Raw genomic sequence first — 19,812 nt, forward strand, 5'->3', positions numbered from 1 at the left:
AATAACTAAACCAAAAACCCAAACCATGACATTGTCAAAATTAACATATTGAGTCATATATATATATATATATATATATATATATATATATATATATATATATATATATATATACTTCATACATATTAACATATATATATATATATGTTATTACAAAAATAGCAGCAATATACGACAGTTTACTGTAACAGGTGAGCAATAAATATGTTCTGCTTCTCTTCATATCTCAGTCTGCCATAAAGAAAAAAACAGATACCATCTATCCACCTATGTTTATTAAATTACAAGAAGGGAAAGGAAATTGAAAAGCTAATCTTTCGCTGGGTATCTAACCTGTTAGTTGGAAATGATTTAATAATCTTTCTTAATCCGTTCTATGTTTGCTTGGGTTTGGACCCGTGCCATGTTGAATTAACTAAAATGATTCAAATTCAAAAACTTATCTTGTCAAATAACATTTGAAATATTGAACCCAGTATGACTGCGAGTGTTCTGTTTAACTAGTAGATTCTGATGCATTTATGCACAGCATTTACGGTATAAAACTAAAGCGCTGCTGCAGATGTCTGCTTAATGCTTCAGTGACTGTGCATATTAGACTAGATAAAGTGAATGTATAAAAATGATGTGTCTGAGTTTTACTATTATGCTGCACACACTTGCTAATATTTCCCCCTAAAGGCCCTACTGAACTGTATTCCATTGTGCACAGCTCTTAACTTCCACCCCTGGCTTCAGCGGTGTTATTGGGATCTCTGCGGTACACTAAATGACACACTTGATCCGGCATTTAACCAACAGTGCCACACTGTAAGGATGAAAGAATTATTAGAATTTGCTTTAAACCATGCAGCATTGAAATTCAATGGTAATGAGGTAAACTGAGCTGTGCTGCGCAGCAGAGCAAAGGGAGTCATAATGCTCAGTTCTTAGGAACACACCACTGTGGGGACATACAGTGGGTTATGGGTAGAGGGATTAGGGGATGTGGGTTTGCACAAAACTTTTGTTTGGGTGGAGTTTTCATTTTTTCCTCCCTGCTGACTCTTTATGCAAACCAGAGGCAACCAAGCAGAAATCTGGCTCCACACTGACAACTCATCATTTAATTCCTGACTTTTGGAGTGTGTCACACATTTTAATAAACTCTTGAATTCTGAGAGAGTATGCAAGCGCCTTAAAATGAGATTGGAGACAACGGTATCTGTCTTCGCTAAACGGTTATAAACTACCGGAGTTTGACGGGCCAAATTTAAACTTTCGGATTGGTGGCCAACATTAAAACATACATCTCTGCCAACGCTGCGTTCAAGCAACTTTACCAGAGATGTCCCGAAAGGAACATCAACTGATGAACGATATTCCAGTAATATCCCACCATCTGCTCAGCCTCTGAGTACTTTCATTAGGAAGACGGATACTGGAGCAGGATACAACAACATGCCATAAAGACAAACATTACACCATTCCCTAACAGCACAAAAACAACAGTGTGCTACAGTTGTCAAACTTAAGCTTTAAAGAACGGCGAGCTACCAGAAAAAACATGTTTACAGAGTTTTGAACTTCACCAAGCAGCCCCAGGAGAATTTGCCGAGTCCATCAGTAATACCCCCTTCTCACACAAACACAGTGGATGACACGGCACATTGACCACAGGTTCAACGAGAAATTTGACCATTCATTCCGCACCGCTGGGTGAATGCTAGAGTGTTGCTGTTCAGACAACCCACATCTGCTCGATGCACTTCTCCACACTTCTCTGCTGTCGTGTTGCAACATAGTTAAAAGTGGCCTCTGAATTTCTGTTCTGACAATTTACATTCAACACGACAGACAGGGACCTTGTGTGACTTCAGAGAGTTTTTTTGGTCATTTTCCACCATATGAAGACGAGAGATTCATGGAAGAAAGATACTGTACAAACTATGGTAAATTACTGGCAAGTTTTTTTCTGCTTGAGCTTGAGATACAAAAATGGAAAGCAAAGGAGCCTCCTGATAAGATGCATATCATGTTCCCAGCATTTTGATCTTTGTAGTATCTACAGTATCTCTTCTGCTACAGTAAGGAATTGTATTGTGCTTTATGTAACAGTACAGCTCTACTTGCCTCCTTACCTCTGTCTTCTGACCATGTCTAGGCTTGCAATTAAAATATGTCAGGGCTTAGAACTCTTACTTTTAATTTAGTGGTACGGCATGTTTTAAAATGCTAATCAAAAATGGAAGAGTAACAAAAAAATTAAAACAGTTACTCCAGTATGAGTTATTAAACATAATTATCTGACATTCTCAGTGAGACTTCCTGATGAAAGTCACAAGATACCCGACTCCACAATAGCTTTTTATTTATGTGTTATATGGTATTCTGTCCATAACAGTAAGCATTTAAAATGTATTAAAAAAGTAGTTTCAACATTAGTAATTGACATTTTGTGTGATTTGCCAATAGCGTTTTCTTAACTGTATAAAACAGTATCATCTGCATACAAAATGTAAATAACATGTATTGATGGACGTGCAGATTTTATTAATATACAATGCTAAATAATAAGGGGACCTAAGATGAAACCATGAGGAATGCCCTTAGTCACTGGATGAAACTCAGATGTAGGGCATGTCCCTGTTGTCCCCAACATGTAGAGTGGTAACATAAGTTGATAATCATTGGCAGATACTGTATGTAATTGGCATTTTAGTCCATCATGAGACTACATTTAAGGTTTTCTAACTTTTGGATGAGGGAAAAAAAAAAAAGGGAGATGTCAATCATGATCTGCCACACCTACAGTCTTGAGAAGTGGTCTAAACAGCTAAATGAGCTGTTTTTTTGAAGTAGCTTTATTTATTTTCACACAGTTTTACTGTTTTACAGTTTTACCTAGCGCATTGCGACTGTAATGTATAACATGAGCAACTGGTATTTGATGAGCCCAGCGGTGAAAAAGGAAGGCGCCGGCACAAAAACATTACCTGTCTAAAACCGCTAACCTGCACTTACAACAGCTGTTGTTATAAGCTGAGGTTAGCGAGCACAAGAATAAACCACCTGTCATCCTCTGTGGCTCAGCAGCAGCAGAAAGGGAACAAAGGCAAAAAAAATGGAATAAGCATTGTATCCAAAACTTCAGCACCGACTCTGACTGGAATTTATTTCTTTGGAAAATGCATTTCAACTGTCTTAAGAGCAGCAGACAGCCGTGAGAGACTGACTCTGATAATGGATTTTAAGCCTGCCATGTGGCATGTCGCCGATCCATGTTAGCACCCACTCTGACAAGGGTGGTTAAAATAACACCAACCCAAAAGAGTCAAAAGAGAAAAATAATACCACTGTGTCTGTGATCCTCGGAGTTAATCTTTGAAGACTAGGAGGCTTTGTCAGTCTCTTTGTTGGCGTATTAATCAGCTGCACACGGAGGCGTAAGACTGTTCTGGATCATTTTCGCTAATATTTTATAAAACACTTATACTTTCTGAAAAATAGGAGTTGAACATGAGTGTGTGCGTTCTCTTACATTTCTTTTCTTTGCTTACAGTGCTAATTTATCAGGGTTTTTTGATATGGTTCTTCCTGCCATGATGGTCAGCTGTGGGATGAAGAAAAGACACTGTGGTTGTGTGTTTGCCCCTGGGGGCTTGACGTGGGAAAGAATTTGACATACAATCCAAGCCTTATTAGCACAGACTCATTCATATTTTATACATGCTCTCTCCACTGTCTACTACTGTACACCTTTGGGTTTAATAAGGATACGTCTCAGTATAGGTTTAACATGGGAAGCTGCCTGTTCAAGTTTAGTCTCAAGCCTCGTATAGGTTGCAAATTCATACACGGAAATACATGAAACATGGTTGGAACTGTAAATGTTTATTGTTATCAGCTATTCTCATACAACAATGCCCCATGTGAAAGCTTTTTGCTTAAATAAATGCAAATATACTGAAAACAAAAAGGGTCTAATTAGGCACAATTTTTAAATGATAGCATAAAAAGTGGAAGCACGATCTGAATATAATTAAATTAAATATCCCTGCATTTATACATCTTAATGTTGTATATATTAGAAAGTTAAAATCTGTCCCTAATGTTATTCTTTATTTGGAGAATGATTTCCTGCTTTGCAGCCGTTAAATGTCACAAAACAGACAGAAAGAGGCATGAGATGCATAAAATACGAGGATTCAGTGGAGGACATGTTAAATTGTGCAATGCAGGAGAGAGTGACACAGTGCACCATCGCCGTTATGCATATTTTTAACAAAATCATCCATATTGCTCGTGCTTGGGTGGCACAGCAGAAGAACGAGTGCAGAGACCTAAGGTTGTTATAGGGTGTAGTCATATCATCAGCAACAAAATGATAAAAACATACTGTCAACACGTTTAGGGCAAAATGCAATTAGCACTATATGTAAACTAAAAAACACATCTTAGACATAAAAAACAGCCACAAGCTACTAAATATGTCAAGGGTGGAAATTGTCTTGGTTCAGATGAATGATGGGGAATATGACTCAGGTTTATTAATATGGAGCCATCGTCATGGTAACACAGCAGGAGGTAAATCGCGGGGGATGAGTTGCAGAGGGCAAAATAAACTTTATCTATTTATAAAAACTGAGATTAAAAGGCGTCTTGGTGAAAATGTAACAAGCACTACATAGGGGCCCTATAAAGTCAGTCACTGGAGGTGTAAATTGTCGCTCGACAACAGTGTCAGAAATGTTATTCATCAGTTGTGAACAGATGGATTTATGATAAGGGTCTACAGAAGTGTAAGACCAGATTCACTCAGAGGGTTTTCAGGAATATAGCAAATAGAGATTTCTGTTAAGAGAGGAATAAATCCTTTCTTTGCTTCCAGGCAGATAAGGAGAAAGAAAGAAAAACAAGAAAACTGCCGTGTCAGTGTTTGTCTTTGGACGACACAAACAACGAAAAGACCAGTCGATTTATAGCCCCGTCCGAGCTCTTAATGACTCGCCAAACCGTCCTCCAGCAATTGAGATGCCTCATCAATTTAATTACTTTACAACCCAGGCCCGCCCCATGCTGTCAAAAGCCTGGCACTGGAAGCCTCCAGTCACCCTGTACTTGTAAATATGCCAGGAGAAAACCTCTTTTGCACTGAAGTTTACATCTAAATATGAATCACAGAGGGATGTAAATAAGTGTGTTAAATATATAATTTGTTATACATTTTCTACACATAATAGTGGCATCCAGATGAGTAAAACAAGCGTATTCCAAATGCTATCAGTAGCACAACTAGTCGTTGCCACTGGACTACCTCGTTTTGATCCATATTATAGTGACAAACAGTTCCATCATTGCAGAGAACTGATACACTTTAAGTTGTGAATCTTTTTCTAAAGGCAAGTTCTGGTAATTCTAAGTGCTGTATCGTAGGCAACTGGACGTGGTTTATGACATTACTTATCACCTACCTACAATGCAGTACTAAGTCCCCTCCCCAGACAGCTTAACAACCATTCACACCTGGGCTCACCTAGCCTTAGCAACCCACATGAAGGCCGATTAAGTCAACAACCCACAAGTGGCCCTAACGACTCTGAAACACCGAGCTCACACGTGTCCTTAATGACTCTGTAAGGACACTCCCACACAGAGTATAAAAGCCTGCAGCTCCTCTCCAGTTAGTTGGAACTGAATAAGCCTCTTGGATGAGAGGTGGACACTGAAACACGTCCAGTTGCCTACGATACGGCACTTAGAATTATCAATTAGCAATAAGGCTATCCGTTCACATACAAGCCAATGAAAACCCTGACATACGGACACAAAACACCAAACATTGCTGCAGGCGCAGGTTTGGAGAGGTGATCATGACCACTGAACAGAACAGTGCTGAATTCGGAAGACATTTAGACTCAAGATTTGGAGGAACAGAAACCGCTTTGATTGAATGCCTGCTATTGATAATGCATAAAATATAAACAGTTAAAAAGTAACTAATACTCTGAGTAGCGTTTGAGAAGAATACTGTGTACTTTTACTTGGAGATGCAATATGTAAAAATTTTTAGTTCAAAACATTCAAATATTAACTCACATTATCAACAGAATGTAAAGAAATAATAACTATGTATTGCTTTGAACACATACAGTATCTACTGAAGTTAGCATCCTAACCAGCTAGCCCCGTGCCTGAAAACCTCTTTCTCCCAGTGGTCCAAAGCTCCTGTGCTAGCAGAATAAACACCAACCCTCCCCTTGTAGTCTGGCTAGCTGCATGGCTAACTGAGCTAACAAGCTAACAGTAGCTACAGTCATGGATTGATGAAAAGTTAACAGCAGCTAGCGTCCTATTTGTATGGAGTATGAATTCAAGTTGGGCATATTTTACGTATTGCACCTTTAGGTATTATTTTAGTACCCATAGTTTTTACTTGTAATTGAGTAATATTTCAGTAATGTAACTGTACTTGTTCTTGAGTAGAGATTTTTAGCACTCTTTCCACCACTGCAAATAACTGTAAGTCTGTGTACAGTGAAAACAGAGGTACTACACAGCACTACAAACTACAACGGGGTGAGTCATCCCTCTAACTATAGGCACCACAGTATGCAGGGCATACAATAACATAAAAGTAAAGTCAGTCTGACGTTTACAGCACATAAAATATTATAGATTGCTTGGAAATATCACAAAAGTCATGATGGCAAACAGTGGCATTATCTTTGGGAAGAAACATTAAAAAGAGGTGATTATGTAAATGAAGGAACTTTACAACATATATCAGGTTTCACTTCAGTACTCAATTGGTCTTTTAGCTGCAAAGTCCTGCAAGCACAGCTAATTGATATTTTATTTCTTGTGTATTTCATTAACCGTTTTGAAGCAATAATTGTTTGTCACTCTTGTTGTTTTCCAACGTGTCCGAAACCAAATGGGAAATTTAAGGCCCAAAATTGTGGTTAAAATACATGGAACATGACAAGCTCAAATGCTAGCATGCCCAGACAGCTTGTATCTGTAGCTCTTGTGTGTTTTGCCAGACTAACGGCTTGAATTCAGCATTAAGAGTAGTCTGCTGCCCCTCTGAAAACGGTTGTCAACACCCTCTGAGCTCTGATAGCTAGTTAGCTACAGTTCAGCGACAGTTCAGCTGACAGCCTGGATGAAACGTGTACTGCCTTTTTTTCAGGAGGTCTATCACTGGCAAGCACATCTCTCACACATACACATATTCACACAGCCCCTTACTCCCAACAAAAATGTATTTACTGTAAACTTTATTAATGATGCATCTAAACCAACTGATCATTAAATGGCATACAAACATTTTACTCAAGACTTTTATTAGCACCGATGAATGTATGGCAGGTGGTTCACACTTACCATGCAGCCGGAGGAGTCTAACTGTCTGTCAGACACACACTTGAAGTTCTTCTTGCAGCCACCGTTATCTTTGGAGCAGTCACGGACAGGCCCAAAAGATGCCAGTAGGTCCTCTACTGTCTCAAAGTAAGTGGACATCATGGCCTCTTCCCTGGTATGGAAGAAAAGTGTTAAAAAGAAGAAAATCCAGAGCCTTTGCATGTGTTTTCACAGTGCAAATAGAGACATTATACCAGTACAAGTAATGACAAGTAAAAAATAATGCTTGAGCAGCTGAACAAAATCCCCCACCACCTGGAAAGCCACCTTGCTGTTTCCACTGCAATTAAGAAGCTATTCAAACAAGCACATTATGTTACAAAATTGCAGTGGTTTGGTGGCTTTTACCCTACCACCTGCAATTAATGAATACTTGTAATGTTCAACTCATGTTTTTTGCTTCATAAAAAGGTATAAAAGTCAGCTTAGTGCCTAAAATATTCATAAAATGTAAATTCAGCACATGAACGCTCACAATAACAGACTTTTAATTGAATATTTTTGTTTCTTGATATGGCAGGTTTCCTTTGTGATCTTTAGTGTCATTTTGTGACTGACAGTGCAAAGGCAAAAGCGAATAAATCCGATACAACAGTAGTTTAAAATGGCTCTACCCCTAGGGCTTACGTTGTGCTGTAGCGTTATAAAAAATATTTTAAAAGTTCCAGTGGAGTGTCGCGTGCAGAGGTTAATTCTGGTTCATGGTGAGTCATGGGGCTAAATGGCTCATTAGCATTGATTGGACATGTTTGTCACAGTGTGTTGATTGAGTGCTGAGGGAATCAGTATTCTCCATCCATACACTCTCAGGACTGATCCAAGGCCGAGGCCATCCAAGCATACCCAAGGTGGCAGAAGAGCAAAAAAGGAAAGCAAAGACAAATGCATGAATACACACTCAAAGACAAAAAATGCATTCATTTGTTATTATATTTGACTTACATGTAGGCATTGTTACATTTAAATAAGATGCGTGTCTGTATAAAGTGCTTCTTCGGTACTTCAGTCTTTGGTTAGGATTTTAAGGCGTGAAACACATACAACAGATGCTTACAAGGTAAAGTGGGGTTAAGTATCTTGCTCAAGGATACTTCAATGTGCAGCTGGGGGATCCGGGGAATCGAAGGAGTCGAATGAGTGACCTTCTGATTACTGGATGACCTGCTCTGCCTCCTGAGCTACGACTGCCTCCCCATGATAATTTTGATTCATGTAACTATGTAATTAGATCTGCATAAAAATAAAACTTTATCCAAATCATATTTATTGTTAATCTATATAGAAATTACAGCTTTTTTCTTGAAGCTGTGGACAAACTTAAGTCACAACACTCCCTCGTCCCGCCCCACCAAAACATCTACCTGACCACAATGCAGTAACTTAATTATATGCATATTTTCTATAGGTTATATTATATGTGATAGGCGATACTGCTACGATATGAAACGCTGCCGAACAATGTTTCAGTAGGCTTCATCCTTTGGGGACCATGAATGTCTATCCTAGATTTCATGACAAACTGCTATGGCAATAGTGTGGAGTGAGATATTAGTCTAGACCAAAACGGCGGACGGACCAACAAACGACTGTCAAAGATATTGACAGACAACCAGTCCCTATGAACAAAAGAGGAATCTATCATTTCCAATCTTCATGCTTTCCTCTGAGAAATGTCAGCTTGACCATTGCTGTATGGCTCAGCTGCTGTGTTCACTTCAGCATGCTCAGTCATGCCCGTACACTGAGCTCTGCATGCCCGCTGTCAGAGAGAACGAAGGGGTAAGCAACCTCTGTGTTTTTCTTTGCAAAGAAACAAAAGCACTGTCTCTTGCAATGGGACCACAGGGATTCTAGTGTGTTGTGAGGGTGACTTGACTCTACAAACAGCAACAAGATCTCGAATGATGGCAAGACAGATGCCCTGCTGAGCAAGGAGGATTTTGGAGTACAGTCACTGTCACTGTTTGTGTGTGTCTTTGTCTATGTGTACTTAGGTGCTTACGCGACAATGTCATTTCAAAGAAGAAAGTGAAAATAGCACCACTGAACTAATTATATACATATTTGATGAAAGTGTCCCAAAGTAACCTCTCTTCAAAGGGGTTATAAACCAGTATATACATTTTCTTCAGTGAGCAAATATGGCAAAGGGAATTCGTATTGACTTAGTATTCACTGCTTAAAAAAAAAAAAAAAATATGAAAAGAATTGTTTATTGTGACCTTGTCAATGGCTTCAGGCAAAGATGCAAGGCAAAGCATTAAAATTAATCAAAGAGGCAGGAATGCTCCTTGCACAATATTGACAAAAATCCCTTCCAAATTCAAACTTATTAATATAAGCAGGGTAGATTGTGCAGACACCCTCTACTTACCTTTTAAATTACAAAATAGTATTTTTTTCCCTTCTTCATAGCTTCTGCCCACATGTGATCAGCATTTGGAATGCTGTGCGACACCTCACGTTGTTTTTATCAAGGGATGCTTCATTTTAAATATTTGGTTTTCATGGTAGATTTATGGCACATCTGCCCATAATTGGCACATCTTCCTTGTGTGAGCAGTGAAGTATTACCTTTCGCTGACAGCACATTGGAACTGTTCCCTTTGCAAACCTTTCCCTGACACATTGCTGTGCTGGTAGAAAATCACTCACTGTCACTAATTCTGAATATAAAAAAACTGTCCATCGAAAGACCACAGAAAGTAACATCAGTCCAAAATGTTGATATTCTTCCATTTTAATGAGGGATTCAGGTGTTCGTATTTGTTTAGTTTGTTTTTTAGTGTCATCTTGTTAAGTTTATTTGTGGTTTGCAATTAATGGCCAACTTATTAACTATGCCTCCATCTGATTTGAGCATTCATTAAAAGGTGCAATATGTAAGATTTAGCCAACTGTCAACTTCATATTCCAAACAAATAGGGGGCAGCATTTTACCAGAGTCACTGCTAACTGCTGCTAGCTTTAGCTCCTGTTTGCTAGTCCGCTCAGTTAGCCATGCAGCTAGCGGTCCGGACTGGGAGCTTGGAGCACAGGGGGAGTGTTGGTGTTTACACCACTAGCACAGGAGTTTGGTACAGAGCATTCTATTGATCATTATATTTGTAAATGTTTTTTTTTTACGACAAATCTTATATACTGCACCTTCAAAATGTGGATATGAATGACATCAACTTAACAGAATGGTTTGAGTCTGTTGGGCAGAAGATGGAGCATGAATCAACTATATTTTAATCACCTTAGACAACAAACTCTTTGTTTAAACAACACTATTGGACTAAAACATTTTAAGATAATTAAAATGTCACCTTCTGTTTGCAGTGAAGAAATGTTTTATGGTCCCAGATAGAAACTGTTGATGTGATTATGGCAGACCCATTATGCATTAGTAGTATTGATGTCACCCAGTAATTCCCAGTACTCAAGATCGATGCACTAATGCACCCCTGCAAACACACCCCTCTTTTATCTAGCAATATATTACAGTTTATTGTTTTGCCGGCCACATAAGCAGCTGGGATGTAGTTGAGCATTTTGGAAGATGTATGTCTTTCTTGGGGCAAAATAAACAGTATTTGTACACAGGGTGGGAAATTAACCTTTTGATCAGGCAGCTGCAGTCGCTGGAGGATATTTTTAAACTCATGTATTAAACTGTATTTATTTAGCTTTGTTTCGGTTAGTATTTCTAGGATAGCTGTGTGATATGTGAACTGAACTCTAAATATAGAACATAAAAATTCCCCCAGAACTGCTACAAAGTTCAAATTTGTTTGTTCTTCCATATTTACTTAAAATGTTGATTTAAAATGAGTTTTCCAGGCAAGAGGTGGCAGAGAAGTCTAGTACTGTCAAGATCCTTTTTCTGGAGCAACTCTGTCCACCTCTACCTCAGAAGAGAGCTCCAACAGCTGACACAACTCTGTCCACCTCACGCTGTGACAACCAAGATCTGGTCTCCAAATACAGACACCCCCGAGGGTCTTTCTTACATATGGTAGATTCCTGAACCACCACCAGTTGTCTCAATGTAGAGATTCCTGTAGCCAGCCACCATTCTCAATGTATATTTTTTGATTGATCCTATATTGCAGAGTGAGGCCAGCCACTTTGTGGAAGACCCAATGTAACCTTACCCTAACCCTAACCCTAACCCTGCCTACATTCTCAGTCTGATTCTTTTGGTCACGAACCAATGGTTCTGAACAAAGCCTTAATGGAAAATCAAGATCTTTGCCTCATGACTCCACTCTCTTTTCAATTGCGCTCTGATACGTCGCTTGTGGTAAGCCCCAAGAAATTTGAAGTCTGCTACTTGAGACTACTGATCTATCCTCGTGGGCGCTTCAGGCACATGGCCAATGACCCTTATACTTGGGGATATCGATGTGTCACTTCGTCACACTCAGCTACTCTCTCTAATGCACATCAGAGATCACTGACCAGTGAAACCAGCAAAGCAAATATCATCTGAATACAGAGAGAATTCTGCACCATCACTGAACTGGACGGTCTCAAGGGCTCAGCTGAACCTCGATGAATATAAAAAAAACAGCAGAGAGGACAGAGTGCACTCTTGTCAGAGTCTGATGCCACAATGTGCTTGACTTGATGACAGAAAGGGAAACACATCTCCCTATTGTATTTGAACTGAATGGCTCACAACAAAGACTCACCGGATACTACTAATACACACCCCAAATGAAACTTCGAGGAACACCGGCCTTTTCCACACCGAACAAGTCATAGAACCAAGAAAAGCAAATTACAGACTACCTGATTATCTGTTTTTCAGCAAACAAGCTACTAAACTGTTCAAGAGCCAAGGACACTGCAGGTCAAAAGGTAGAGATCAGTACGACACCTATTGGGTAAAGACTAGGGGCAGAAAGGATTAAGTCATCGTGGACTTTGGCAATGAAACATTGCCCTCAGAACATTGAATGTAATCATTCTTTGGGGAAGGTGCCTGATTTGGTGTGTGGAGGTGAGAGGTACCAACAAAATACAGTTGGGCTCACCTCTATGCACACTCCTTGATAGACGGTGGACTCTCTCCTACTCAGGCATTGTCCATGGTGAGACGTGCCAGGCGGTTGTGGGACTACTGACAAATCACCGGCTGACTGCTGCACAGCTGGACTTTCTCCCGGTGGATGAGAGGGTCACCATCATGTGGCTGCGTAATGCAGAGAGAAAAACTATTACTGTTGTTTGCGCATTTGCGCTTGTTTTTTTGTTGCTCGGCAACAATGACTGGTAAGCTGTCACTCACAGTGGCCCAGGTCATGGGACCTCAACACAAGGTGACAGAACCTGAATTGCACGTTTATTTAACAAAGTGTGCAGATTTATTCTAAGTGTTGATGAAGGATAAACGTATATTAGAAGTGGGACAAGCATTACGCTTTTTGCACCAAATCCATTCTGCAATCTCTGACTCATGCTTGACTTTGAGACAGCTTCATGAAATAGTTAATATGGATCTAGAGTGTCATGAAGCGATGCGTCACATAAAATGAGGACACTCGCTGACTGAGCCCATTATCTACTTGGACTGATTTGTCACTATACTGTCTAAAATCTTGTGAGGACAAGCTCCATAACAATTGTGTTTAATACAGGTCTGCCCGGAAACTGACCTCTGTCCACTAGACCCAATACCCTCACTGGAGGGCATTCAGGGGAGGATAACAAACAGCTATGGTGCATTCTGGACGCTCCACCGGGAGAAAGCCTCAGTCGCTATGAATACTAAATGTTGCCTGATTGTATAACTGTTGTTACTACATATGTATTGTTAAAATGCAAATATATAGCATTCCTTACACAATCAACATGTACTAGTAGTATTAGTAGTATAGTACATGGTTTTAATTAGTAGACATAATAAAAGGCAATTAAAATAAATGTAGCAGGGGCGAAGTGATGATTCCTTAAACTTGACCTGATTAGATTTTAAGGTAGTGTAAGGAAAGTGTAGCTATCGGTTTATTCATCTCATAGCAAGACATTCCTTACATGTTTATGATGTTTGCTTCATTATCCAGGAGCCGCGCTCCTTGTCAGGGGTAGTGGATAATACCTGCAGTTGAAGGACTCTATTGCCCACTTTTCTTCAGAGCTGTCAGGTCGCAATTAAGACTTACATTGATTGTAAAAACTCCTTTTTGTTTGTTTGTTTTTGGACTTCAAGCCTGCTCGCTATGGTTCAGTCACTGCCTCTTGGTTGTGCCCTCGGTGAGGACTGTCACAAAGGGATATTGCAATGTTGTTTTTATTGTACCAAAACAAAAAAAAACAAAAAACAAAAGAAAAATTGCTGTCTCTCACATTCTCTTGGGTTCCCGTGTCTTATTCTTCTTCTCTTTATTTGGCAACTCAATTTTTTTGAATTAGACAGACAACACATGGCATTCTGTGCATCAGTTCTTCCTGGCAGGCACTCAAAGCATTGACAAATGACTCCTTAATTCAGAGGAAAACAGAGGGTGGGGAAGGTGAGGCAGACAAAAATAATGGGTTGCCTCAGCTGTGAGGTGCATGCTAACTGGCTCTCCTTCTGGGTAGAGGGAATAGTGAGTTGAAGATGAAAAAACAATCAATTCCAAGATGGCCATTGCAAGACAGTCCAGAAGGAGGAGAATTGGGAAAACAAATGCTGAAGAAACCTCTCAGTAAAACCATTGGCCATTTTCTCAAAATGTTGCAACATATTAAATCATGGCAGAGAGTGCGGAAAGTATTCAGCAACGTTGGCCTGGCACTGTTTAATTAACAGGAAGTTGAAAACGGATCCATATAGGTGTATAAAAGAGTAAAGCACACCATAAATCGGTCTACAAAGATACTTAAACTGCACTTTATTCCATTAGAATTCGTAAATCATTTGTTTCCAAATCTTCATCAGACTCCTAATAGTGTTTCTTCCCCAAATCCTTAGCTAATCAAAATCATCTCTTTTGGCACTGGGACTCCGTTGCTTGACCCAGAAGCACATTGGTAGCATCTAAACACTGACTAATGTACTTGTTATTAATCTCCCTCGCTGCCTCTTGCTTTTCCAGATGATGAATGACCAGGCGACGCAGCCCAAAGTTAGAGCGCTGCTCCAGCATGATTACAGAGCCCGTTATTGGTCTGCCCCTGCACTTGATTAATGCTCTTGTTCCAGCTTCCCACAAATATGCTGACTCTCATCAAGCACTTTCGTCATTGAATAGAGCGCATTTTCTTTAAGCTTGCGGTGATCCCTGAGGAAAACTCTGGTGAGTGAAAAAAGCAGGTAAACCTTAGTGATAAAATATAGATTGATACATCAACTCGTGTTTAAGAGCAGAGTTGTAAAACATTTTTGATGGAGCTTTGGGGTAAAGGGAAGGGGGTTTATATTCTGATTTTTCGTTTTCCTGGTGTCAACTTCCTGAAGTTGCATTGGGTTATTGGTAATGGCACATTTGGATGGTTCACTTTATCACAGTGAGTGAGGTCATTAATCACCAGTGTGGGGTGTCAGCCGCTGCAGTGTTATTAACAGTCCCTTATTGACAAAAAAAGCTAGCCTTTGAACACAGTTGAGAGTGCTTGAATCCATAGGTGGAAATCATGACCCCACTCCCTTCCAGTGGACCCCCACTCCCTTCCAGATATATATATATATATATATATATATATATATATATATATATATATATATATATATATATATATATATATATATATATATGTACACACAATAATAGATAAGATGAAATTGGAAAGTGAGTTCAACAAAGCTAAATTTCTCCACTCCCAGTTGTAAATAGAAACACACCAGTGCAACATAAACGTAATCTCATGTATATTAATAATGGCTTGGAGGTACTGCATATACAGTGGCTCCTTATTTCTCGCCACTACCAAGATAACAAAAAAAACTCAGCCTGAATTCAAATACTCACACATTTATTGATCAGTTACTGGGATCGAGCACTGAACACAGCATAACAGTACAACATAGTCTAAATATTTCATGCTCTGCGTTCGGCACGGGGTCCTGATGTTAAGTGAAAACTTTACCAAGAGCTTGGATGTTTACTTTGAACAAAGTGTTCTGTCAAGGCTAGTCTTTACAGGAGGTTAAATTCACAAAACATGAGGTCATTTGTGCGAGCACTTGACTTTATGACCTTGAAATAACCGCCCAAAGAAAGAGACAAAAAAGAAATCGGTTAATGAATGAAGTGTGATTTCAAATGTGGTATGTACAGAACGTAGTGAATGACTCAATTCTTAAATAATCCCTTTCAAACAAGCCATAATAAACCAAGCTAGGGCAAAAGCAGAGGCTCTGCTTTTATTTCCATGATCGGTTTCATCCCTTTAATGTTTCCTGTATTTTGATAGGCCTTACTGTATGGCAAGGACAGGCATGAATCTTCCTCCACAGTGTCTGGCTATTCAGCTAAAGTAATTTAAGTGTTAATATAATGGAAACAAAGGAAATCTCTGAGATATTCTGACCGCTTTACATAGTTTGTGCTTCCAATAATGGCTGAATTTTAATTAGTCTTTGAAAGGTAAATTGTTCAACAAGCTACTTCTTGGTAACCTTTAAGTCGAGCAGGTTAATGCTGTATGTCAAGAGGGCATTACCAAGAGGGTGCGCAGTCAGATCGAAATCGGGGAGATACTTTGCTCTATTTCACACGTCTTACCCTTCAGTAGGCTCTGCACACTCACACCAGCGGAGCTGGGCATTGAAAATTGCATGCACTGGTTAAGCCAATCAGGATAGATGCAGCAAATGTTCCTGTATGTCAAATGTTGCATCTTAAACAATGAATTATTTGCTTTCTGAGAATGAAAGAGTAAGCAGAAATATACATGACTGCCTGTGGTCAAGGTTGGACTTGACTCTGCTTATCTTGTTGTTCCCCAACACCCGTCTCACATCAGTCTTGTTAGCACTGCCCTGTGCCAAGCGTCTCTCCACCTGCACCTCAACCCCTTTCTAAGTTTAGTTTGTATTTAAGCCTGTTCCCTAATTCTTATTTGGTTCATCTCCTCTGTTTCCCCACATCAGTCCCATGTCTCCTCATATTCCTGGTGTTCCTGGTGCTCCCTGTGATACCGTGTTCCTTGTGTTCCTGCCTTTGTATTTCTCCTTAGTTTGTGGATTTGCTCCTGCCTGTTTTTGTTAGTTTTGTTGCCTTTAAGATTTTTGGTTTCTGTTTGTCTGCATTTGGGTCCAGTTTTTGTCAAACTTCACAGTAGATATATAAATTCCCACTGAAATCCGACAGGCGAATGAAACTAAACTGACCAGCAAGACTAGATGCAACTACTGGAAAATCTGAAATGTGTTATGTGTGATTTTGGTGAAATGTTGTAGGCTGTTTAAAAAAAAGAACAAATATGGGGCCTTTTTTTCTGACAGTATACCACATGCTTGATAGTTGAAAAAACCCCAACATATTTTAGCTTCTAAAACAAGCTTATTTAAAAGGCGCATTGAAAAAGACTAATCAACGTGATGCTGGGTCATGTCGATATCGAGAGATAAAACATTTGGAGTTAAAAGCGGAGCTTAGTTAAACCGACACTTACCTTGACACTCACTTATCTTTTTCATGTAGAATACATTTGCCGACGGGCAGAAGTGAAACAGGGATGTATCCTTTTCAATACCACAGCTGCAGTGCATCCCACCACTTCACCGCATCAACATGTCTATCATGACTGCCTGAATACATCACCGTCTGCATAAACACTTTGGGAAAGTGTATCAGCCAGAAACTCTGCAAGGTCCCACGGGACTATGTTCCACAAAAATGCTTTGGATAATGAGTTGTCTGCATTATTCATGACAATCTGACGGATCCTCCTATGTTACAGGAACTAATCATTAACCAAATGCACAACATTAACTTACTATTCCAAGTGAAGTGGGCTTTTAATCAGTTGTACAATGTGTATTTCCTCCTTCATGCTTGGTCTTATTTCCTGGTGTGTTTGGGAGTGATTAATCTTTCAGTGGTTCAATAGTCAGGAAGGAAATATGCCTTTGTTTTCCAACTATTACAATGTTTCATGTTGCCATAAAGTGTCAGATGTAATATCTCACTTGAAGTTAAAAATACTGAATAAAATATTCTAAATGTGAGTCTCTAAATGGAGCTCATACAGTGTGGCAGAAGAAGTGCTTTCTAAAATATAAATCCAGGAAGTGACAACAGCGGCTCACACATCCATGACGGCACGTCCTTCCACTGACGAACAGCTTAACTTGCTTTAACCCAAATTGAGCTCCTCTGCTACGAAGTAAACAAAAGCTAAGTTCCTGCTCTCTGCTGAAAGGCTCAATTTGTACCTGCAGCTGTGATGTTACCCCTGCAAGGTCTATTCATCACGCAAAGACTGCGGCACTTGAGTGAAAGTCAAGACAAAGAGAATGTAAAAAAGAAGTAATTGCTTTGAAGTAATTGCTTTACCGCCTGTGTAAGTGGAGAAACTGTAATCTTTCATGATGTCAGACAGAAAATATTCAGAATCCGATCAGATCGACATGTAGCAGATGCAAAGCTGTTGTTCTGAAACATGTCCTCATTTCTTAGCTTCCCATCACTGATAAAGCCTTTTTCAAAATAAGTGACATACCTTGGCTAATTAATGGAGAGGGATGCAGAAATCCAATTTACGTTCGCATTAGCAGATGCTAACACAATTGCCTTGGGAGTTCTTTGAGCTTGAGGCAATTTTCATAAAGTAAAAAGTTAGAATTTTTGCAGTGGCGGAGAAACGGCAATTTGTAACAACAACTTATATGATACACCTTAGACACTGACTACTGTGATTTAGGCTGATTGAATTTCAAATTAGTTTATTCAATTTTTGGTATCAAAAACACCCAAGGGTGCTGGGAGCAGAGACAATTCTGACAAATCTACCGGTTAGGTAAAGTGAGCATGTTCCACATTTGTGTTTTAATACATTTTCAGAGCAGCCTTTGACATGCAGGGATGGTGAGACATCTTGTACAGGGTTACAAAGGGTATTTAGGCACAGTTATCATGTTAATAGCTGTATTATTAACATCTCCTTTGCTGTGACGTGCTCGGTGCTGAATTTTGCTCTGCTCCAATATACAAGAGGTTCTTGTCAAGGTACCTTGTCATGGGCAATGAAACTACCTCAGCTACAGTATGTTTACCGTGTCTCCAATCAGTAGGGCTCAGCTGCACAACACAGTCATGCCAACATTTCCCCTTACCCATGTAGGCAGAGCTATCTGAGAGGGGGCATCTCAGAGTCCCGACCAAGTTTTTGGGCACGCTCACTCGGCTGTTTCTGTGTGCATGTTCTCAAATAGTCTGTGGTGTGAAGGTAGCAATGTGTCACTGTCAGAGATTACAAAGAAAAGGGAAATTGATCAAAGAGAACAGAGACTTCTTGAGTGAATAATACTGGCCGGTGCAAAAGACCAAAGAAATTTTTTGGCTCAACAAATCATCGTATTATTGAGAATCAGACAGCACTTCCTTTGTGTGCTAGAACGATCATGTATTTTGTGAATCGTTTTAGAGGCATTACAAATGATCTTTTCGTATCACACTGAGGAATCTGTAGATACGTGCATTTTATTTTCTTCCTTTCACTGTTATGTCCCAGTGTTAGGGAGACTTAGGAATGCGATTCCTTGTCATTCGGAAAAATATTTGATTATTATTTGCTCGCGGTAATTGGTGACAAATGCATGAAATTTTTGTCCCATTAAAAATGTATGCATTTTAGTGTGTCGACATTTCTCAGAAGGACCCCCACTGTTTCCCCATGTGCTTGTTTGCACTACTGACGTGGCTGTCTGTACCCCAGTGTGTACTGCACAGCCACTACATACAGAGCATCAGTAAAGATTTTTCTCCAATCAGTACTTTATTAAAGATTGCATCACTACATCAGTTTTAAAGTCACATGTGCATAATGTTCTACCATGATTGCTGGTGGTTACTGTTGAAAGATGGTGTCAACAACAACGTGTTTCAGAACATGTTTTTTGTGCAGCGATGGAAGACGATTTGCTTTACAAATTAAATGTCACTTCCCAGGCTGGTATCAGTTGGATTCCATAGATGGGTGATTGTTTTAATCTTCAGCTGATGCGTGACGTGCCTGACGTGTTTTGTGATGTTCAGCCGCACTGATGCATGCCAGCGCCTACTGGCTGGCTGGATGAGGAAAAACACACGTCTTGTGTTGCCAATATTTTGTTATTGCACTGTGGGATTGCCAAATCCATAACCTTGTTGACACTACTTTCCAGTGTGGATTTGTTTGTTAGATGACTATTTGCATAACCAAAAGTTTTGTAATGCTTTTCCTGCCACTTCAGTCCACTAAATCTTTGAAAACCTTCTGTGGATT

At 39.6% G+C, this 19,812-nt stretch overlaps 1 protein-coding gene across 2 annotated transcripts in view; it reads right to left on the reverse strand.

Annotated features, from left to right (window-relative positions):
- Positions 1-19,812, reverse strand: part of LOC141006338 (astrotactin-2-like) — a 301,384-nt gene that overhangs the window by 104,876 nt on the left and 176,696 nt on the right. For both annotated transcript variants that reach the window (XM_073478512.1, XM_073478513.1), the window contains one exon: positions 7,369-7,519. In XM_073478512.1, the coding sequence (XP_073334613.1) occupies positions 7,369-7,519 (151 nt within the window). The remainder of the gene's footprint in view (positions 1-7,368; positions 7,520-19,812) is intronic.

This window comes from Pagrus major, chromosome 12 (assembly GCF_040436345.1).
Source record: "Pagrus major chromosome 12, Pma_NU_1.0".
Lineage (NCBI taxonomy): Eukaryota > Metazoa > Chordata > Actinopteri > Spariformes > Sparidae > Pagrus > Pagrus major.